At 38.4% G+C, this 25113-nt stretch overlaps 1 protein-coding gene across 1 annotated transcript in view; it reads right to left on the bottom strand.

The window, feature by feature from the left end:
* Positions 1-25113, bottom strand: part of KLHL2 (kelch like family member 2) — a 445714-nt gene that overhangs the window by 360233 nt on the left and 60368 nt on the right. Inside the window, 1 exon segment of the mRNA XM_053703800.1 lies at positions 22460-22582. Within this exon segment, the coding sequence (XP_053559775.1) occupies positions 22460-22582 (123 nt within the window).

The raw sequence follows: 25113 nt of genomic DNA, 5'->3' as shown, positions 1-25113 counted from the left end.
TCACAAAATCTGTGTAACATTCTTGGCTTGTTAGTGTTTAGATGTTTATGACAATTGGAAAATTTTAATATTAAAGGAAACAGTTAAAGGTAATTATACAAAACATGTTAGTTTAATAAAAAAAGTATAAGAATATTTAGAGATTTATTTAAAAAAAAGAAAATTAAAGCAATATTTGTGGCGATAAGATGCTGCTTTTTATAAATAAATAAAAAAACGACAACAACAATAATATTAATATATAAATATATTAGGTATGAAAGTGATATGCACCTCTTTTCAGAATGCATATGAACAGTTTTTCACCACTAGAGGGTGTTAGTTCACAAATTTCATATAGATAACACTGGGCTCGTGCACGTGAAGTTATCTGGGAGCAGGCACTGATTGGCTAGACTGCAAGTCTGTCAAAAGAACTGAAATAAAGGGGCAGTTTGCAGAGGCTTAGATACAAGATAATCACAGAGGTCAAAGGTATATTATTATAACTGTGTTGGTTATGCAAAACTGGGGAATGGGTAATAAAGGGATTATCTATCTTTTAAAACAATAAAAATGCTGGTGTAGACTGTCCCTTTAACAATTAAATATCAGAAGACAGTACAATTTTTATTTTTGTCACTATTCACCATCTTGCAACTTATGCAGAAAATGTAGAAAACGCATCTAACCAAACAAAAATTCTCAATTCCCATAGGGGTGATTTAACCAATTTTGAAACTGTATGCATGTTCCTATCCCCATCCAAAATCACTCAGAATAGCAAAAACAAAATTTATGCTTACCCGATAAATTTATTTCTCTTGTGGTGTATCCAGTCCACGGATTCATCCATTACTTGTGGGATATTCTCCTTCCCAACAGGAAGCTGCAAGAGGATCACCCACAGCAGAGCTGTCTATATAGCTCCTCCCCTAACTGCCACCCCCAGTCATTCGACCGAAGACAAGCAAGAGAAAGGAGAAACTATAGGGTGCAGTGGTGACTGTAGTTTAAAAATAAAAAACACCTGCCTTAAAATGACAGGGCGGGCCGTGGACTGGATACACCACAAGAGAAATAAATTTATCAGGTAAGCATAAATTTTGTTTTCTCTTGTAAGGTGTATCCAGTCCACGGATTCATTCATTACTTGTGGGATACCAATACCAAAGCTATAGGACACGGATGAAGGGAGGGACAAGGCAGGCACTTAAACAGGGGGTACCACTGCCTCTAAGACCTTTCTCCCAAAAATAGCCTCAGAGGAAGCAAAAGTATCGAATTTGTAGAATTTAAAAAAGGTATGAAGCGAAGACCAAGTCGTCGCCTTACAAATCTGTTCAACAAAGGCCTCATGTTTAAAAGCCCATGTGGAAGCTACTGCTCTAGTAGAATAAGCTGTAATTCTTTCAGGAGGCTGCTGGACAGCAGTCTCATAAGCCAAGCGGATTATACTTCTTAGCCAAAAAGAAAGAGAAGTTGCCGAAGCCTTTTGGCCTCTCCTCTGTCCAGAGTAGACAACAAACAAAGCAGATGTTTGACGAAAATCCTTAGTAGCTTGTAAATAAAACTTTAAAGCACGAACCACATCAAGATTGTGTAATAGACGTTCCTTCTTTGAAGAAGGATTAGGACATAGTGAAGGAACAACAATCTCCTGATTGATATTCTTATTAGATACCACCTTAGGAAGAAAACCAGGTTTGGTACGTAAAACTACCTTATCTGCATGGAAAATCAGATAAGGGGAATCACACTGTAAAGCAGATAACTCCGAAACTCTTCGAGCTGAGGAGATAGCTACTAAAAACAGAACTTTCCAGGATAAAAATTTAATATCTATGGAATGCAAAGGTTCAAACGGAACCCCTTGAAGAACTTTAAGAACTAAATTTAAACTCCATGGCGGAGCGACAGGTTTAAACACAGGCTTGATTCTAACTAAAGCCTGAACGTCTGGAACCTCAGCCAGACGTTTGTGCAAAAGAATACAGAGCAGAAATCTGTCCCTTTAAGGAACTAGCTGACAATCCCTTATCCAATCCTTCTTGGAGAAAGGATAATATCCTAGGAATCCTAACCTTACTCCATGAGTAACCCTTGGATTCACACCAATGAAGATATTTACACCATATCTTATGATAGATTTTCCTGGTGACAGGCTTTCGAGCCTGAATTAAGGTATCAATGACCGACTCGGAAAAACCACGCTTTGATAAAATCAAGCATTCAATCTCCAAGCAGTCAGATGCAGAGAAATTAGATTTGGATGTTTGAAGGGACCTTGAAGTAGAAGGTCCTGCCTCAGCGGCAGAGTCCATGGTGGAAAGGATGACATGTCCACCAGATCTGCATACCAAGTCCTGCGAGGCCACGCAGGAGCTATCAAAATCACCGAAGCTCTCTCCTGCTTGATCTTGGCAATCAGACGAGGGAGCAGAGGAAATGGTGGAAACACATAAGCCAGGCTGAAGGACCAGGGCGCTGCTAGAGCATCTATCAGCGCTGCCTGGGGATACCTTGACCTGGACCCGTAACAAGGAAGTTTGGCATTCTGACGAGACGCCATGAGATCCAGTTCTGGTTTGCCCCATAGTTGAATCAGCTGGGCAAATACCTCCGGATGGAGCTCCCACTCCCCCGGATGAAAAGTCTGCCGACTTAGAAAATCCGCCTTCTAGTTCTCTACTCCTGGGATATGGATAGCTGAGAGATGGCAAGAGTGAACCTCTGCCCATAGAATTATCTTTGAAACCTCCAACATTGCCAGGGGGCTCCTTGTTCCCCCTTGATGGTTGATATAGGCTACAGTCGTGATGTTGTCCGACTGAAATCTGATGAACCTGACCGCAGCTAGCTGAGGCCAAGCCTGAAGAGCATTGAATATCGCTCTTAGTTCCAGAATTTTTATCGGAAGGAGTGCCTCCTCCTGAGTCCACGAGCCCTGAGCCTTCAGGGAGTTCCAGACTGCCCCCAGCCCAGAAGGCTGGCATCTGTCGTTACTATAGTCCAATCTGGCCTGCGGAAGCTCATCCCCTTGGACAGATGGACCTGACATAGCCACCAGAGAAGAGAATCCCTGGTTTCTTGATCCAGATTTAGTAGAGGGGACAAATCTGTGTAATCCCCATTCCACTGACTGAGCATGCAAAGTTGCAGCGGTCTGAGATGTAGGCAGGCAAATGGTACTATGTCCATTGCCGCTACCATTAAACCGATTACTTCCATACACTGAGCCACTGAAGGACGAGAAGTGGAATAAAGAACACGGCAAGAATCTAGAAGTTTTGACAATCTGGCCTTCGTTCGGTAAATCTTCATTTCTACTGAATCTATCAGAGTCCCTAGGAATGAAACTTTTGTTAGAGGTGATAGAGAACTCTTTTCTTTGTTCACCTTCCACCCATGGGACCTCAGAAATGCCAGAACAATGTCCGTATGGGACCTGGCGATTTGAAAAGTCGACACCTGTATCAGAATGTCGTCTAAGTAAGGGGCTACTGCTATACCCCACGGCCTTAGGACCGCTAGGAGAGACCCTAGAACCTTTGTAAAGATTCTTGGTGCCGTGGCCAACCCGAAGGGAAGAGCCACAAACTGGTAGTGCCTGTCTAGAAAGGCAAACCTGAGAAAACGATGATGATCTTTGTGTATCGGGATGTGAAGATAAGCATCCTTTAAGTCTACGGTAGTCATATATTGACCCTCCTGGATCATAGGAAGGATGGTTTGAATAGTCTCCATCTTGAAGGATGGGACTCTGAGAAATTTGTTTAAGACATTGAGATCTAAGATTGGTCTGAATGTTCCCTCTTTCTTGGGAACTACAAACAGATTTGAATAGAAGCCCTGGCCCTGTTCCTCCTGCGGAACTGGGTGGATCACTCCCATAACTAGGAGGTCTTGAACACAATGTAAGAATGCATCTCTCTTTATCTGGTTTGCTGATAAAAGAGAGAAATGAAATCTCCCTATTGGGGGAGAGGTTTTGAATTCCAGAAGATAACCCTTGGACACAATTTCCAATGCCCAGGGATCCTGGACATCTCTTGCCCAAGCCTGGGCGAAGAGAGAGAGTCTGTCCCCTACTAGATCCGTTTCCGGATCGGGAGCTGCTCCTTCATGCTGTCTTAGAGGCAGCAGCAGGCTTTTTGGCCTGTTTCCCCTTGTTCCAAGCCTGGTTAGGTCTCCAGACTGGCTTAGACTGGGCAAAAGTTCCCTCTTGTTTTGTGTTAGAGGAAGTTGAAGCTGCGCCACTCTTGAGGTTTCGAAAGGGCCGAAAACTAGACTGTTTGGTCCTTAATTTGTTGGACCTGTCTTGAGGAAGGGCGTGACCTTTTCCTCCAGTGATGTCAGAAATGATCTCCTTCAGTCCAGCCCCGAATAGGGTCTGTCCTTTGAAGGGAATGTTGAGAAGTTTAGACTTTGAAGTCACGTCAGCTGACCAGGATTTAAGCCATAGCGCCCTACGCGCCTGAATAGCAAAACCTGAATTTTTAGCCGTTAGCTTGGTTAAATGAACAACGGCGTCAGAAACAAATGAATTGGCTAGCTTAAGGGCCTTAAGCTTGTCAATAATATCTTCCAACGGGGTTTCAACCTGTAGAGCCTCTTCCAGAGACTCAAACCAGAAAGCCGTAGCAGCAGTGACTGGGGCAATGCATGCAAGAGGCTGGAGAATAAAACCTTGTTGAATAAAAATTTTCTTAAGGTAACCCTCTAATTTTTTTATCCATTGGATCTAGAAAAGCACAACTGTCCTCGACAGGGATAGTGGTACGCTTAGCTAGAGTAGAAACTGCTCCCTCCACCTTAAGGACCGTCTGCCACAAGTCCCATGTAGCGGCGTCTATAGGAAACTTTATAGAATCTTTTTAAAAACAGGAGGGGGAGAGAACGGTTCACATGGTCCTATCCCATTCCTTAGTAATAATTTCAGAAAACTTCTTAGGGATTGGAAAAACATCAGTGTAAGTAGGTACTGCATAGTATTTATCCAATCTACATAATTTCTCTGGGACTACAATAGCGTCACAGTTGTCCAGAGTTGCTAAGACCTCCCTGAGCAATATGCGGAGGTGTTCAAGCTTAAATTTAAATGTAGACATATCAGAATCAGGTTAAAGTATCTTCCCTGAATCAGAAAAATCACCCACAGATTGAAGCTCCCCTGCTTCAGCACATTGTGAGGGTGTATCAGACATAGCCACTAAAGCATCAGAGAGCTCTGTATTTATTCTAGTCCCAGAGCTGTCTCGCTTTCCTTGCAATCCTGGCAGTTTAGATAATACCTTTGTAAGGGTATGATTCATAACTGCCGCCATATCTTGCAAGGTATATGCAATGGGCGCGCTAGATGTACTTGGCGTCCCCTGAGCGGGAGTTATAGGTTCTGACACGTGGGGAGAGTTAGACGGCATAACTTCCTCCTTGTCAATTTCTTCTGGTGATAAATGTTTTAAAGCCAGAATATGGTCTTTGTAATCTATAGTAAAATCAGTGCATTTGGTACACATTCTAAGAGGGGGTTCCACAATGGCTTCTAAACATAATGAACAATGAGTTTCCTCTATGTCAGACATGTTTAAACAGACTAGTAATGAGACCAGCAAGCTTGGAAAACAATTTAATAACTGTGAACAAGCAAAAAATAAAAACGGTACTGTGCCTTTAAGAGAAAAAAAACAATCACATAAACTGCAAAACAGTGAAAAAAGCAGTAAATTCTATGAATTTTTTACAGTGTGTATAATAGACTGAAATAGCATTGCACCCACTTGCAAATGGATGATTAACCTCTTAGTTTCAAAACCGGATCAAAAAAACGATATAGACGTTATTAAACAGTCACAACCAACTGCCACAGCTCTACTGTGGCTCCTACCTGCCCATACAACAACTTTGGAAGGCACAAAAACCCTGTAGAGTGGTCCTATATGGATGTCTCTAGCTGAAAAAACAACTGCGCAATTAATGCGCGAAAATAGGCCCCTCCCAACATGTACTCACAGTTAGTTAAAAAACTATCCCTAGGCAAAATCTAGTCAGCCATGTGGAAAAACTGGGCCCCAGAATAAAGTTTTATCACCATTTGTAGTAAACGTTTATATACATCAAGCAAACGTTATATCTATTAAGTAATGAGAGTAAATAACAAAAATGTTACCCTTTACAGCAAGCATGATACCAGTCGTTATTAAATCACTGTAATCAGGCTTACCTTAAATAAATCAGGTACTGTCAGCATTTTCTAGCTTATCATCTCGCTAGAAAAATTTAAAACTGCACATACCTCAGAGCAGGAAACCCTGCACGCCATTCCCCCAGATGAAGTTACCCATCTCTTCAGTTATGTGTGAGAACAGCAATGGACCTTAGTTACAAGCTGCTAAGATCATCAAAAAACTTCAGGCAGACTCTTCTTCACCTTTCTGCCTGAAGCCAAAATAGTACAACTCCGGTACCATTTGAAAATAATAAACTTTTGATTGAAGATAAACTACATTAATTCACCACATCTCTCTAGCTACTTCCCTTGTCGAGAGCTGCAAGAGAATGACTGGGGGTGGCAGTTAGGGGAGGAGCTATATAGACAGCTCTGCTGTGGGTGATCCTCTTGCAGCTTCCTGTTGGGAAGGAGAATATCCCACAAGTAATGGATGAATCCGTGGACTGGATACACCTTACAAGGGAAACATATTTAAAGAAAAAAACAAAAAACAAAACAAAATAAAAAAAAATAAAAAAAATTACATTTGTGTCTGTATGTGTATTGTCTTTAGGGGGAGAGGGTCACCTTTGTGGACACTGTCACCTACTAAAGACAGGGGTATGAGGCCTCTTATTGGAAAGAGGGGGTTTCCCCTCTTTTGAACTGGAGTCTCATACCCCTTTGTGTGGAATTTTGGTTCTAAAAGTGCCCCCTTCTCAAACAGTATGGCTGTCTACGTAGGGCACATAATCACGACACCGTATGCATCTGTATCAAGAGACTGTATCTGCTCAGGGAGCAGCAAGTACGGTGTAATGCTTCCCACAACATGAAATGAGTCATTCACATCACCTAGCTCTCTGAGCAGGTGAAGTCTCTTGTTGGCCTTGTGATGAGTACACACATATAGAATTTGTTATAAGGAGGTGGCTTCATTTCCTTTCAATTTAAGAGCTGATAATATCCGACATGACGGCTATTACCAAGACAGTGGAGTGAAGACACAGCAGCCTTTGAAATGTATCACGTCACAAAGATGTCTTAGACAACATATCACGCCACACCTGTACTAATGTGGAAGTATGTAAAAATCTTCTTGTCATATTAATTAGTCCAATTTATACAGCTCATAAACAAAAGTATTTCACAAAATCTGTGTAACATTCTTGGCTTGTTAGTGTTTAGATGTTTATGACAATTGGAAAATTTTAATATTAAAAGGAAACAGTTAAAGGTAATTATACAAAACATGTTAGTTTGAAAAAAAAAATTATATGACTATTTAGAGATTTATTTAATAAAAAAAAATTAAAGCAATATTTTTGGCGATAAGATGCTGCTTTTTATAAATAAATAAATACAAAAACGACAACAACAATAATATTAATATATAAATATATTAGGTATGCAAGTGATATGCAACAGCCCTGCCTTGGAGCCATAATAAATAGCAAAACAAGGCTTGTTTTCAGGGAAAGAATCATTGTTTATTTGCTTTCAGGTATTCAACCTGTACTGCAGTGACAGTCACCCCACCCCAGATTTAGAGGTTCCTCCTAAAACTCAACAAATTGTCCCAGGATAATTGCTCAGTCTATAATTACAAAGCTCTGAGAATAACCCACCCATGACCAGAATACCTATTCAGATCTAGAAAATATACACCTGGGACCTGGGATTATTTTGCAGAAGCAGTCAACTAGAGACCAAGGAAATGTTACAATGCCATTCCAGAGGTGCCAATACATACTGATGGCTACACTATATGCAGGGATGCTGTACTTCTAAAAAAGCACATGCCCCCTAAGGCACACGCAAGCACCTTTCTCCCCTTAAAATGCTGTTTTCACAGGTCTGAGTTCCTCAGCACTTCATTGTACACTTCCCCTAATTTAGTGGTAGTAATCTGGTCCTGGTTCATGACCTGCTTGACTTGTAAGTGGTTACCCGATGCCCACCACTTGCTATGCTTTACATGACCCACTACTTTCAATATCAGATCTTCTGGCCATTAGCTGGATTAACTTTTCTAGGGTATCTGCAATACCCTGTATATGTATATTGATACAATAAAGCCTCTAATGCCATTTTTTTTTTATACATAAAAACAAAGAGGCGCACATGTGTGTATCGATCTCCAATATACAGCAATAGCAGGACACTGGGAATATGGGTACTCACATTGGATAAAGCACTCTTTTGTGCTAGTAGAGGCGTACTGACAAATATCAGCCTGTCAGCTAGCTGGCAGCCAGACTCTCCAACAGTCCTAGGGCTGGAACTTCTCTTCCTCAAAGAAACGGCTCAAATAATAAACAGTTCAAACTATTTATTTAAAAAATGTATAGCATAAAAGTTCCAATACAGGAATAAAACAGATTAAAAAGCTGTTATAGAGTACATTCAGCATGAATGCCTCCAAGCATGCTATGCGTTTCTCTGTGTTAGTCTCGGCCATTTCATCAGGCATATCTTAACCGTCATGCTCACGGACTTAAATATGGAAGAAAAGTAAAAAAAACTAAGTGGGCGGCGTCACTGGATGGAGGGTGTGTGGTGAAAAGCGAGAGTGTGATAGGTTAATCAAAAGTGTATAACTATTGTCAATATATTAACCTACTGTCAGCCAATAGATGTGCTTACTGAGGAGCGACAGGGGAATTAGAGGCGTAGGCCACCCCCCGCAATTGAACCAATGAGTAGCAAGCCAATAAGATGTTATATACTCACACACACCTCCGTGCAGCGGCCCCGCCGACTACACAGATCAACAGGGATTGCAGAGGCAGTCAATCCACAGAACATATGTATAGTACAAACTATGTCGCGCACCCCTGCAAACAACAAGAATTACACTAATGATCAAGCACCCATTGTCAGTTAAACTGAAATATTGGAGCATGAAGAATTATAAAAAAATTCGGTAGACAACCTGCATCCAAACTCAGAACAAATAAAACATATCTGTTTAAACACATAAGCAAATATGTCTAGCATATAAAACACTAATAGACTAATAGAAGGATACAAATGTATAAATAAAGAAAAATAATATATATATATATATATATATAAAAAATATAAATGTGTGCAAAAATGATTGGTACTCATGTACATTAGGGATCATCATATATGAATAACGTCCCAAATCGAAGCAGATATGTGCAAGGAATTACCCTTATTATACACTACAGTTTGATACAAACCAAAACAAAAACAATACTCGAGAGTACCCAACTACAAGTAATCATATATCCAAAAATACAAAATTATAAATATTATAAAGGGGTGTGTAAACCTATATAGTGGATATTGGATATGAGAAAGAACTACTATAACGTAAAGTGACATAGTGCAAATCTAATGGATTAATCATTAATCCATGATATAACTATTTGCTACTGTATCAATACAGGGAATAAAACAAACAATATAGTGACCCATAAATAATAATGGATATGTTGAAATAACATTACAGAATCACTGAAAAACATCTAAATACACTAACAGTGATCTGATGAATGGTGTAAGTGCCTTGAACTCGGGCAGTGATTACTTATTCAAATACTCCTCTGCCATACTAAACTAAGGTGAAAGTGCGGAGTGATTAAACTAAAAAAAGGATGATTATCAATTGAATGCTAAAGAACAAAATGTATTCCAGCCATCAAGAATTCTTTAAAAGAACCTTTATTTCACATAGGGTCCTCAGCAATAGACATACGCCATAGTTAGGTGCAAGTACTTCCAATGGCAAGCAATATATTTACCAGGGAGATAGGAAAACAGCACACTCAGTCTCTTCTCTTCTCTTCCAAATGGGGCAAGGAATAAAGGACTTGCCAGGTCCCAAATAGTCCAAAGAACAAAATGTATTCCAGCCACCAAGAATTCTTTAAAAGAACCTTTATTTCACATAGGGTCCTCAGCAATAGACATACGCCATAGTTAGGTGCAAGTACTTCCAATGGCAGGCAATTGAATGCTGCCAGATCAACAGCCTCATTGAGTCCCAAAGGAAATCGTGAATGAAATTAGTGTATCCAAAATGTTTCCCTTTGGCGCAGTCCTTGAAATTGAATCCATCAGATGCCCCAATACTCTCTAAGGGAATAATAGTAAAAATACACACTCCCTTGTCATGTTGGCTAACACTGTTTTATCTAACCATTTGTGATATTTTTGAGGTGTTCACTCCAACGTGTTCTTATCTTGCGAGAGGTGCGCCCCATATATTGACTCCTACATTTACGTGATAGTACATAAACAACATATTCAGAGTTGCAAGTTAAATGTTGTTTGATCTTATAGCAAATCCCAGTAGTACTAGCTATTATTTCTTGTGCACCATGTGTAATATGCTTACACATGAAGCATCTGCTGTGATTGCATCTATATGTACCTGTTTTGCCATTTATTGACCCTGTAGATCTTTTGACTCCATCCTCTCTTTTTAGAAAAAAACACTTTGCTTGGCGCTAGTGCTTGTTTGAGGTTGGGTGCCCTTTTAAAAGTACACCTAGGTCCTTGCTCAAGAATATTTTTAAGAATAGGATCCTTCAAGTAGGATGGACCAATGTTTGGAAATTACCTTTTTGAACGCCCTAGCATTATATTGGGTAATAAAGCCTGAGGTAAATCCTCTCTGATTTTCTTTCACCTGTTTAATAGGATTAAGAATCTGATCTATCAAATTAAATTTTTAGTGCCTTGCTGTGAAGTTGAAGAGTGCTGCCATCACACAAAGTCCCAAGAACTGTTTGCTTCCATACCTGTGGGATTTTTGGAGTATTAAACTGGACTTGCTTGTGGCTATCCTCTTATACCACATACTCATTTGGTTGACTTTGTATATACATCTATACATATTTTGTATCTTGTTTTACATAAGAGTGATTTCACATTTTTTGTTAATAGCTTGGTTATAAGCACCCCCTACATTCTGAGATTTTTTTAATGTCACTTTTAACCTGTCAACTAATTCCTAGTTAACTGTCATTGATCTTACAGCAAACCAACTTCCATGCATGCGTACATCTCTCAGCTGCACTATATTCTCTCCATTTCCAGGTGCTTAGTGCACAATGTGTTACTGTTTGCATAATGAATTCCCGCTCAACTTATTTTTTACTTTTGTAAAAAACACTAAATGGAACACAAAAAAAAAATGAAAAGACATGAAAAGGTGTAGTAACCTCACAAATTAGATGAATACAACCTAATAGGCCACTATTTTATTTTTAGAACCCTACCAACAACACTTCCTGTATCAATAGCAGTTTACAAGCAATGTATTTCTTACTGCAATAACTGACAAGCACAACAAACTGGCCTCCTTCACTACAATTGATCCTAGGCACTACCATTCCAGCCAAAAATATGTCCTTTTCAGTAATTGCTTCTACGACTTTGCAGGTAGTACACACGAGAACATGTACATTATATATATCCATGATTTTCATTTATAAATAATTGGGTGTTTGGTTCAGCAATTTCATTTTGATCTATCAAATAACTGAAGGACACAGTAATATTTCAGTAGTCAAATGAGGTTTATTGGATTAACAGAAAATGTGCAATATACATCAAAATGAAATTAGACAGGTGCATACATTTAGGCACCCCAACAGAAATATAGCAACAATATTTAGTAGAGCCTCCTTTAGCAAAAATAACAGTCTCTAGATGCTTCTTATAGCCTGTAATGAGTGTCTGGATTCTGGATGAAGGTATTTTGGACCATTCCTCTTTGCAAAACATCTCCAGTTCAGTGCTTTGACAGCCCGCTTCAAAATCACCCCACAGATTTTCAATGATATTCAGGTCTGGGGACTGGGATAGCCATTCCAGAACATTGTACTTGTTCCTCTGCATAAATGCCAGAGTAGATTTTGAGCAGTCTTTTGGGTCGTTGTCTTGTTGAAATATCCAGCTCCGGCCTAACTTCAACATTATTCTAAAGTATCTGCTGATATTGAGTGGAATCCATGCAACCCTCAACTTTAACAAGATTCCCAGTACCAGCACTGGCCACACAGCCCCACAGCATTATGGAACATCCACCAAATCTTACTGTGGCTTGCAAGTGTTTGTCTTGAAACGCTGTGATCTTTTGCCGCCATGCATAACGCTCCTTGTTATGACCAAATAACTCAATCTTTGTTTAATCAGTCCACAGCACCTTATTCCAAAATGAAGCTGGCATGTCCAAATGTGTGTTTGCATACCTCAAGCGACTGTTTGTGGCGTGTGTGCAGAAAAGGCTTTTTCTGCATCACTCTCCCATACACTGAATTGTTGAACGATGCACAGTGACACCATCTGCAGCAAGATGATGTTGTAGATCTTTGGAGGTGGTCTGTGGGCTGTTTTTGACCATTCTCAGCATCCTTTGCCTTTCCAATATTTTACTTCAGGCCTTAACAAGAACTGTGCCTGTGGTCTTCCATTTCCTCACTATGTTCCTCACAGTGGATACTGACAGCTTAAATGTCTGCAATAGCTTTTTGTAGCCTTCCCCTAAACCATAATGTTGAACAATCTTTGTTTTCAGGTTATTTGAGAGTTATTTTGAGGCCCCCATATTGCTACTCTTCAGAGGAGAGTCAAAGAGAACAACAACTTGCAATTGGCCACCTTAAATACATTTTCTCATGATTGGATGCACCTGTTCTAATTAATCAGTGCTAGGTAGTTACAGGTATTCAAATCAACAAAATGACAAGGGTGCCCAAATTTATGCACCTGTCTAATTTTGTTTTGATGCATATTGCACATTTTCTATTAATCCAATAAACCTCATTTCACTACTGAAATATTACTGTGTCCTTCAGTTATTTGAAAGATCAAAATGAAATTGCCGATCCAAACATGCTTACTACCATGTTTCAAAGTCAGTATGGTGTTACTTAAATTATAAGCTTTTTTAGCTTTGCACCAAACATATCTTAAACAATTTAAGACGCAAAGTTTAACTTTGTCTCATCAGACCATAGCACATTGTCCCACGTGGTTTGGGGAGACTGAATAATCTTGGCAGAATTTATATTGGCTTGGATGTTTCATTTTGCAACCCTACCCGATAGCACAGACACATGCAGAATACAAGAGTTGGTGGCCACATGCAAGGAGTGATTGGTACCTGACAATCTGTAGTTCCTTCAATGTTGCTGTTGGCCTCTTGGTAACCTCCCCGATAAGTTTTCTCATGGTCTTCTCATCAACTGGAGGTTTGTAATGATCTTTACAATATCTCTGTGATGACACATTTTCTCCACTTATTGATGATAGTTTTGACAGTGCTGCATGGTACATCGAGTGAGTTTGATATTCTTTTATATATCTCTTCTGATTGGTACTTTTCAATAATTAGCTCTTGCAGTTTCTTTGGCAACTATTTGCGGACCATGTCTCTCCCAAACATTCAAGCAAATCCTACAGCGAAAGCTGACTTTTATCTGGTTTTAATCAGAATCCCTTTCATTAATGACAGGTTTATGCTATTCACCTACAGGCATGATTTAGAATGTGATTGGTTAACTGTACAGCTAGATCCACCATAATGAAGACTTATGCAATCAGGGCTTTGTAAAAAAAAAATTATTTAACACCTTAACGAATACGGTTGTTAACCAGCCCTCTTTATCAGGCTTGTATACACCATACCTGCATTCCTGCAGAAAGTGAGGCATGCAGTACTAGCACAAGTTCGCCACTTCTGGCAAAGCCATGCTAGGAAACCCATTAAGAACCACTTGACATACGGTGTACGTCTGTCGTTAAGGGGTTAAAATGTCCCTTATAATAAACTATGGTTTTTTTTCCTTTGGATTTGATGGAAGATCACATTAAAGAAGGAAAAGTCTGACATATACATTGTTATTTCTGTCTTTACATTTCAAAAACCTGCAATTTCATAGGGGTGTGTAGACTTTGTATATCCACCGTCTACAATTCATTTATTTTGGCGCTGCCAGCGAGTTGCGCTATCAAAAACAAGACATATTTAAAAGATCATTAAGGGGTTAATGTAAAAATTTAGGGTTCGATTGCTAGTCAAACTGCCACATTTTAGGAAACTGATTTACAATTCCAGGTATTAAAAAAACTTAAAATATGGATTTATAATGAAAGAACAGAAAGACGGTAAAGGGACATAAAAGTGTAAAAAGAAAATGTTCTTGTACATTAGAACATTTTATTATTGCACTATTACATGCACATAACTATGTGTTTAATTAATCTCTCAGCGGGAGTTCAAATCAACTCCCGAGCAGCAATGCATTACTGGGATCTAGCTAAACACATCCAGTAAACCAATGACAAGAGACAGGTGTGTGTAGCCACCAGTCAGCAGCTGGTTCCCAGTAATGCATTGATTCTCCCAAACCTATCTAGGTATGCTTTTTATCAAAGCATACAAAGAGATCAAAGTAAATTTGATAACAAAAAGTAAAATTGAAAAGTCTTCTAAAATTGCATGTTCTGTCTGAATCATATAAAATGTAGAAGTTGTAAATATTAAAAAGGACAGAACAGTTTTATATTCACCCTCCCTTTGAGGGATATATAGGAGTGACAAAATGTATTTGAATTGGTCATTTAGGTGGATTCTTGTCATTTTTATACATCAAGTTAATTGAAGTAATCATATATATTTTCAGACTTGCTGTGTGATATGCATACACCATAATAGCCTAAACCCATTGGGTAACCTGATGATACATCAATGGAAAAGAAAAAGAATGAAAACATAGAAACAGTAGACAGGAAGACAGGGGAGAGGGAAAAAAGGAGGAAGAAAGAGAGCATGACAGAAATGAGTGAGAAAAAAGTACTTAGATAGATAGACATAGAGAGACATACAGATAGATAACATTTCAAATCAAACCAAATATCTATGCAGTTTTTCTTTTAGGAATTTCTGACAATGTCAATTTTACAATATTTTAGTCCCCCTATTAATCTTGCAAATTGCCAGTAAATCCCTGGCAAAGGAAAGAAATAAGCATTATTGTATTCAGAAATGTTGCTCTTTTTCCCATATATTAGAAAATTATAGACACAGACACAATGTATAAAATACACTTTAATATTTTCTGTATCCAATTATTCAGTTTATACCAGAACTTCTTTATCGATTTTTTTTCCCATTTGGAAACAACTGCAGGAGTGATATATGCTTGATAAAAGGAGAATATGTGACGCTCTCCATGAGGAAGACAAATTAGTTTTTTCTACTCTACTTTGTTTTATAATCTGTTCTGTGATTTAAAGAGAAATGAAACTCAATTTTTTTCTCTTTCTTAATTTAGGTAGAAAATACAATTTTAAACAACTTTACAGTTTACTTCCATTATCAAACTTTTTGTATTCTCTTCGTATCATTTGTTGAAGGAGCAGCAATGCACTACTGTTTTTTAAACTGAACACAAGAGCCAATGACAGTCGGTATATATATGCAGCAACCAATCAGCAGCTAGAACCTAGGTACTTTGCTGCTCCTGAGCTTACCTAGATAAGCTTTTCAGCAAAGAAACAAGAAAAGGAAGCAAATAAAATAATAGAAGTAAATTGGAAAGTTGCTTAAAATGGTATGCTTTGTCTAAATCATCTGTACTGTCCCTTTAAGGTATATGAAATCTACACCATTTCTGAATTAAATCATTTGAACACTGCTGATTTGCATTCTCAATTCCTTGGATATCTTTTTATATCCCTTTCCTGTTTTATACAGTTCAACTACTTTTTTCCACAGATCCTTTGACAATTCTTTTTCTTTCCCCATGACTCAGAAACGTCAGTACGGCACTGGATGAAAGATGCAAGGGTCTGTCAGGAGTCCAGAAACTCATTGACCTTTTATACACACACACTAATTACAAGCAAACAGATCACAGGTGAGGATGGTTACCTTTAATAGCTATTCAAACCCCTTTGTGCCAGCTTGTGGGCATATTATCAGGCCAAAATCACCAGGGTATGTAAACTTTTGATCAGGATCATTTGGGTAGTTTCTGTTGTCATTATGATTTAAAAAGAGTAAACACAGTTGATTGATAATAAATGGCTTCCGCAAAACACTAACCATGAGTGAAAGAAAAGTTTTGTTTTTGTGTTATCATTCATATTCTCTGAAAAATGGCCAAGAAATCATAAATTCTATTCTATAAATACTATATGGTGTTACAGCATTTTATTGTTGCACTGCTGCTTGTATATAAGTATGTGATTAATGCATGAAAATGGGTTAGACACATAGTTAACCCCTTAAGGACCAAGGACGTACAGGGTACGTCCTACATAAAAATGTCACTTAAGGACCAAGGACGTACCCTGTACGTCCTCAGGGTTTCAAGCACTGGAAGCGATTGTGATCGCTTCCAGCTGCTTTCATGTTATTGCAGTGATGCCTTGATATTGAGGCACCCTGCAATAAAATTTTTTGGGTGGACGGCCCATTGCTGGTGCTAGATCCGGATCCAGTTCCTGAGTGTCCGGGATCGCGTGGGTGTGGGCTCGGGAGTGCATGTGCACGGACATTAACGTTATGTCCGTTGTGCAAGGAGGGAGAGGGAAAGGCAGAGGGAGGGGGAAATAAAATGTTTGTAAAGGGATCAGGGATGGGGTAGTGTATTGAGGTGGGGGGCAGCTACACTACAGAAAATGGGGTGTTTAGTTTATTTTAGAAAAAAAGGCAAATTTTTTAGTAAACTGGGTACTGGCAGACAGCTGCTAGTACCTAAGATGGCGGCCATTAGGTCGAGGGGGGAGGCTGAGAGAGCTGTTTGGAGTGGGAGGTAATGGGGGAGCCCTACACTGAGGTAGAGGAAGTCAGATTGAGAGCAAAAAATGCAAAACCCTGGTTATATGTGAAAAACCATGGGTATATCTGTACAGGATACAAGCACTGAAGAAGCAGGGTTAAAGCAGTTCATGCACTATAAGCAGTTCATGCAATGACAGATGCAATGGTTAATCAGCTGGCAGTCACAAAGATGATAAGTTTGGCAAGGAATCACAGTACAATGATTGGAGCAGTTCATGCATTTCAAGCAGCTCATACATCAGATGTAGTAATTGTCACAAGAATGTAGCAATATGTTTCAATGCATGCATAAACTCGTTGTTATAGTAATGCCGCTCCGGCACTCGAGGACCAAAGTCCGCTGGAAGAACAGAGATATGTCAGTGTAACGCTCTATGAGTGATCTCACCCAAGCCGTGTCAGGATAACAAGAAGACACTGTCCTTAGTCAAGCCTCCAGTAGCGGTAGTGGTTCCAGCTGTGCGCCGTATATGTCAAACTGCCAGCAGTCCAAAGCAGCGTGCGAGTATCCAGCTCTGTTAGGCGTCTGACGTCACTTCCACCAAATCAGGCAACGCGCGTTTCGCGTATAGCACCTTTATTTTTATACTGGCAGACTATCTGCCAGTATTCAAGATGGCAGTGACAATTGTGGGGTGGGGGAGGGAAGGGAGCTTTTTGAGGGGGTTCAGGGGGTGGGAGGCTGGTTTCTACACTAAAGCTAAAATTAACCCTACAAGCTACCTAATTAATCCCTTCACTGCTGGGCATAATATACATGTGGTGCGCAGCAGCATTTAGTGGCCTTCTAATTACCAAAAAGCAATGCCAAAGCCATATACAGTATGTCTGCTACTTCTAAACAAAGGAGATCCCAGAGAAGCATTTACAACCATTTGTATCATGATTGTGCTAACTGTTTGTAAATAAATTTCAGTGAGAAACCTAAAATTGTGAAAAAGTTAACAATTTATTTTATTTGATCGCATTTCACGGTGAAATGGTGGCATGAAATATACCAAAATAGGCCTAGATCAATACTTTGGGTTGTCTACTACATTACACTAAAGCTAAAATGAACCCTACAAGCTACCTAATTAACCCTTTCACTGCTGGGTATAATACACATGTGGGCCGCAGCGGCATTTATCGGCCTTCTATTTACCAAAAAGCAATGCCAAAGCCATATATGTCTCCTATTTCTGAACAAAGGGGATCCCAGATAAGCATTTATTACCATTTGTGCCATAATTGCACAAGCTATTAGTAAATAATTTCAGTGAGAAACCTAAAGTTTGTTAAAAAAATTGTGAAAAAGTGAACCATTTCTTTTTATTTGATCGCATTTGGCGGTTAAATGGTGGCATGAAATATACCAAAATGGGCCTAGATCAATACTTTGGGTTGTCTACTAAAAAAAAGTATATATACATGTCAAGGGATATTCAGGGATTCCTGACAGATATCAGTGTTCCAATGTAACTATTGCTAATTTTGGAGAAAAAAAAAAGTGCTACTTGTATTTATTGCCCTATAACTTGCAAAAAAGCAAAGAAAACTTAAACATTGGGTATTTCTAAACTCAGGAAAAAAATTAAAAACCATTTAGCATGGGTGTTTTTTGGTGGTTGTAGATGTGTAACAGATTTTGGGGGTCAAATTTAGAAAAGGTGTGTTTTTTTCAATTTTTTCATATTTTTTTATAGTAAATTATATGATGAAAATAATGGTATCTTTAGAAAGTCCATATAATGGCGAGAAAAACAGTATGTAATATGTGGGTACAGTAAATGAGTAAGAGGAAAATTACAGCTAAACACAAGCACCGCAAAAATTTAAAAATAGCCCTGGTCCCAAACGGTCAGAAAATTGAAAAGTGCTGTGGTCACTAAGGGGTTAAAGGGACAGTCAAGTCCCAAAAAAACTTTCATGATTTAAATAGGAAATGTAATTGTAAACAACTTTCCAATTTTCTTTTATCACCAATTTTGCTTTGTTCACTTGGTATTCTTAGTTGAAAAGTAAACCTAGGAGGTTCATATGCTAATTTCTTAGACCTTGAAGACGGACTCTAATCTGAATGCATTTTGTCCACTAGAGGGCATTAGTTCATGTGTTTCATACAGATAACATTGAGCTCATGCACGTAAAGTTACCCTGGAGTGAGCACTGATTGGCTAAAATGCAAATCTGTCAAAAGAACTGAAATAAGGGGGCAGTTTGCAGAGGCTTAGATGCAAGGTAATCAGAGGTAAAACGTGTATTTCTATAACAGTGATGGTTATGCAAAACTGGGGAATGGGTAATAAAGGGATTATCTTTCTTTTTAAACAACAACAATTCTGGTGTTGACTGTCCCTTTAAAGTCATCCTCAAGCAGCAGTGTACTAATGGGACATAGCTGAGCACATCGGGTGAGCCAATGATAATAGGTATATGTGTCTAGCCACCAATCACCAGCTAGCTCACTGTAGTGCATTGCCACTGCTGAAGTTATGTAAATATGCTTTTAAATAAAGGATACTAAGAGAATAAAGTAAATTTGATAACAGAGGTAAATTAAAAAAAAAAAAACGACTCTTTAAAATGATATGCTCTGTCTCAGAACCCAATGATCAAAACTTTGCCAGATCAGATGTTTTTCTCGCCAACCCTCGCAGAGGCGGCCCTGGTGTAATTATGGTAAAAAAGGGGCAGTCCCTGCAAGTGGTGAGATGTCTCCTATTGAAGGCAATGGAGCTTGCTGGAAAGGGACACTTTGCTCTGTGGAGTGAAGTTAGCAGGAGGAGCACTTTAAAAATGAAATCCTGCAGCCAATATAAATCACATTACACTGCTTTCTATGTATAGCATCTTACAATCACTATAATTTTCGTATGCATGCGTTTTTTTTATCAGGGTTAGAAGTATTTTGAGCGTTTTGAGAAAAGCTTGCCACCTTTTACTTAGCAAGAAAAAAACTTGTGAGATCTGTAGTGCAAAAATCTTTACAGAATTACGCTGGGATTAGAGAGACAAATTTCATATAAGACCAAGGAACGCCCACGTTCAGCCTATTTTACAAAAAAACAACAATTATACTTTGTACTTATACGTTTGTATTGTATAAATCTACTTCCCATACACAAATGCAATATACGCCCCTTAGCGAGACACACAGTTTTCAGGGTACAAAGTGGCTTTAGATCATTTCACCAGGGACATAGAAGTACTGGTGAGCACTCCTTAATAATCTTGCCAGCCCAGAGAGCTTTAGATCATCGGGCCATGATTCATGAAATGTTCACTGACTTTTTTTTATGTCCCTTTAAAATAGCAGAGAGAGAAATTGTGAGATGTGTATATATATATATATATATATATATATATATATATATATATATATATATATATATATATATATATATATATATATATTATACACACATATACATACATACATATACACACATATATACACACATATATACACATACATACACATACATATATACACATATACATACATACACACATATATACATACATATATACATATACACATATACATACATACACACATACACACATATACATACATATATACACACATATATACACATACATACATATACATACATACACACATATACACATATACATACATACATACAGTTGCAAGAAAAAGTATGTGAACCCTTTGGAATGATATGGATATCTGCACAAATTGGTCATAAAATGTGATCTGATCATCATCTAAGTCACAACAATAGACAATCACAGTCTGCTTAAACTAATAACATACAAAGAATGAAATGTTGCCATGTTTTTATTGAACACACCATGTAAACATTCACAGTGCAGGTGGAAAAAGTATGTGAACCCTTGGATTTAATAACTGGTTTAACCTCCTTTGGCAGCAATAACTTCAACCAAACGTTTCCTGTAGTTGCAGATCAGACGTGCACAACGGTCAGGAGTAATTCTTGACCATTCCTCTTTACAGAACTGTTTCAGTTCAGCAATATTCTTGTGATGTCTGGTGTGAATCGCTTTCTTGAAGTCATGCCACAGCATCTCAATCGGGTTGAGGTCAGGACTCTGACTGGGCAACTTCAGAAGGCGTATTTTCTTCTGTTTAAGCCATTCTGTTGTTGATTTACTTCTATGCTTTGGGTCATTGTCCTGTTGCAACACCCATCTTCTGTTGAGCTTTAGCTGGTAGACAGATGGCCTTAAGTTCTCCTGAAAAATGTCTTGATAAACTTGGGAATTCATTTTTCCTTCGATGATAGCAATACTTCCAGGCCCTGACGCAGCAAAGCAGCCCCAAACCATGATGCCCCCACCACCATACTTCACAATTGGGATGAGGTTTTGATGTTGGTGTGCTGTGCCTCTTTTTCGCTACACATAGTGTTGTGTGTTTCTTCCAAACAACTCAACTTTGGTTTCATCTGTCCACAGAATACTTTGCCAGTACTGCTGTGGAACATCCAGGTGCTCTTGTGCAAACTGTAAACGTGCAGCAATGGCTTCCTCTGTGGTATCCTCCCATGAAATCCATTCTTGTTTAGTGTTTTACGTATTGTAGATTCGCTAACAGGGATGTTAGCATTTGCCAGTGACTTTTGTAAGTCTTTAACTGACACTCTAGGATTCTTCTTCACCTCATTGAGCAGTCTGCGCTGTGCTCTTAAAGTCATCTTTACAGGATGGCCACTTCTAGGGAGAGTAGCAGCAGTGCTGAACTTTCTCCATTTATAGACAATTTGTCTTACCGTGGACTGATGAACAGCAAGGCTATAACCCTTTCCAGCTTTATGCAAGTCAACAATTCTTAATCGTAGGTCTTCTGAGAGCTCTTTTGTGCGAGGCATCATTCACATCAGGCAATGCTTCTTGTGAAAAGCAAACCCAGAACTGGTGTGTGTTTTTTTATAGGGCAGGGCAGCTGTAACCAACACCTCCAATCTCATCTCATTGATTGGACTTCAGTTGGCTGACATCTCCCTCCAATTAACTCTTGGAGATGTCATTAGTCTAGGGGTTCACATACTTTTTCCACCTGCACTGTGAATGTTTACATGGTGTGTTCAATAAAAACATGGCAACATTTCATTCTTTGTGTGTTATTAGTTTAAGCAGACTGTGATTGTCTATTGTTGTGACTTAGATGATGATCAGATCACATTTTATGAACAATATGTGCAGAAATCCATATCATTCCAAAGGGTTCACATACTTTTTCTTGCAACTGTATACACACATATACATACATTCACACATATTACATACAGATATATACACGCACACTAGTTATGGTTAAAAACAGAAACATTAATCCATTTAATCTTCAACTAATTCATTGTGTGGCACGCGATAGTTCTATTGTATAGAGAAAAACATATATTTTTTCTTATGTGCAAGTTCAAAACAAGTTACCAGAGATAAAAGAAAAAAACAAAACAAAAATATACCTTCGCAAATCATTCATAACTTTGAAAGCCTTTTTTGTGTGCCTTGGATTCACTGTAATAGGGCAGAACTTTTCGGTATTATCTTTTAGATCCAGAGGTTTCTCTTGACAAAGCTTTGTGCATCTATAAAGAAAACAACATTAGGTCAGTTTACTAAATTACCAAAGCTTCTACATTTTGCATATGAAAACTATTCATAACTATGAGTGATTTCACCGAACTTTATGTAAATCATCTCCCAACAGGATACAGAAAACATACTACTTTAGTCATACTCATTATTTAGCTGAGAAATAATGTTGGCTAATTAACACTATTCGAGACACTAAAAACAGAAGTGAGAATATCACAGATTGAGGATGCTGAAAAAAATGCTAAAAATATAACAAGATCTAACTATTAATACTGCTGTAGTGATTAATGTTTATAAATGCACTGGTAAAATCTTTTAAACAGTGATAATAATGTATGTATCTAAAGAATCCACTATTCAGTGTATATTCTTTATTCTCTTACTGCTCCTAAAATGCACAACACGGCACACTTATAAACTTGGGGGGAAAACCAATGCTATGTGAAGGACAAAATACATTGATTTCAGCTGAACAACTCTTTTTCTGCAGAAAAAATGTACATTATAATGTCCTTAAGACGTTCCCCTGCTTTAAACAGCCTCCTGTTTCAACATATTTCCAGCATCTGCCAATCATATCAAACTTACAGGGACATGGGGTGGGCACTGTGCACATACTTTAGTAGGACATGTAACTGCTAGTAGTAATGTAACACGTGATGCCACTATTACACACAGCACATAAATGACCAAAGCCTTAGTTCAGATCCCTGGCTGACCAATAGGCTGGTCAGCATCAGTGAAACATTGTGTAGTGGAAGCATGCTGCAAAAAAAGTTTAAGCTCCAAATGACTTCATAACACTATTTTAGCTATAAGACAAACTATGTAGCTAAGGGTAGTTTATGATGTAATATACCTTTAAGGAACATGAAACACTCATTATACAGAATGTTTTACTCTGGGTTGTAACACAACTTTGTAATATAGTTCCATTATTTAGTTTGATTCCTTTTGAAAATGGTAGGTTTTCCAGTTTTGAGAAGCAGCAGTGCATACTCCAGACTTCCCTAACTGGCCTTAGCAAAGATGATGAGATAATGAAAGTTTTACTAACAAGATGACAGTGGCAAGCATAGTCTAATCCAGGGACAAAAAAGGCAATTGGAAGGGGGAAATTTGGCCACTGAAAAACAATTGCAGCAAACATATTTGTTCATGTATTCAGAGAGTTGTCATACTTGTTCTGCATGTTAATTTACTGCAGTACAACAGAAACTAAATTTTAACTCCTTTTACATTACAAATGCATGAAGCAAGCTTGTCCACTAATAAACAGCACTATAATATCATCTAATATATTAATATTTGCACTTTATCTAGGGAGGTATCTTTCAACACTGCGATTTTAAAACACAATCTCTCTCTTCAAACCACATTCCTGTACAGGCTATGCAATGTCCCACTAAAAATACATAACTGAAGATATAGAACATTTGTGTGTCTCAATGGCTCTGTACAATTATCCAGTTAGGTCAATAATATTGGAACTTATGTAAACCAATCCATTGACGTACATCATTAAAGAATTGCTCAGTTGTTTTTATAAAGTACATTACTTCTTTGTGACAATTTTTACCAATTCCTAAAAATCTTGCAAGTGAAAAAAAGCATCCAATATTGTCCCTTAGGTCACCGGGATAGACATATCTGTGTAAAGGTTTATAAAAGATATGATAAATATGTCATGATACAAGATGTTTATGTCGTAGTGTTTGCCCTCTCCCCACACATACTCACATTCCAGGAAGGCTGCGTAAATTCCTGTGCATGCGCTTCCTCTTGTTGCTATATTATGTTTCCCTGCTGGCTCTGGCGACTCCTGTTCATAGCAGTCAGCAATACTGACCTCATAACCATCTGACCTGCTATCTGCCAAAAGTAGGTGTCGATATGGTTACTGCCTACAATACCCGATGACTTATTACATGCCATCACCTGTTTATATTCCCTGCTGGCTCTGGCGACACCTGTTCATAGTACCAGTCAACAGTTCAGATGGTTATGAGGTCAGTATTGCTGACAGGTACTATGAACAGGTGTCGCCAGCAGGGAATATAAACAGGTGATGGCATGTAATAAGTCATCGGGTATTGTAAGCAGTAACCATATCAACACCTACTTTAGGCAGATAACAGGTCAGATGGTTATGAGGTCAGTATTGCTATCTGCCTAAAGTAGGTGTTGATCTTGTTACTGCCTACAATACCTGATGACTTATTACATGCCATCACCTGTTTATATTCCCTGCTGGCTCTGGCGACACCTGTTCATAGTACCAGTCAGCATTACTGACCTCATAACAATCTGACCTGTTATCTGGCTAAAGTAGGTGTTGATATGGTTACAATACCCGATGACTTATTACCTGTATATATGGCATCTTTCAGCAGGTATAAATTGGCAAGAGTGGGCTGACATGAAAAACAATTTTTTTCTTTCACGATTTAGAAAGAGCATGCAATTTTAAACAACTTTTTAATTTACTTCTATTATATAATTTTCTTCATGCTCTTGATAT

This window comes from Bombina bombina, chromosome 2, assembly GCF_027579735.1.
Source record: "Bombina bombina isolate aBomBom1 chromosome 2, aBomBom1.pri, whole genome shotgun sequence".
NCBI lineage: Eukaryota > Metazoa > Chordata > Amphibia > Anura > Bombinatoridae > Bombina > Bombina bombina.
Note: the sequence above shows the minus strand (reverse complement) of the source record. Positions and strands in the feature narration are given on the sequence as shown.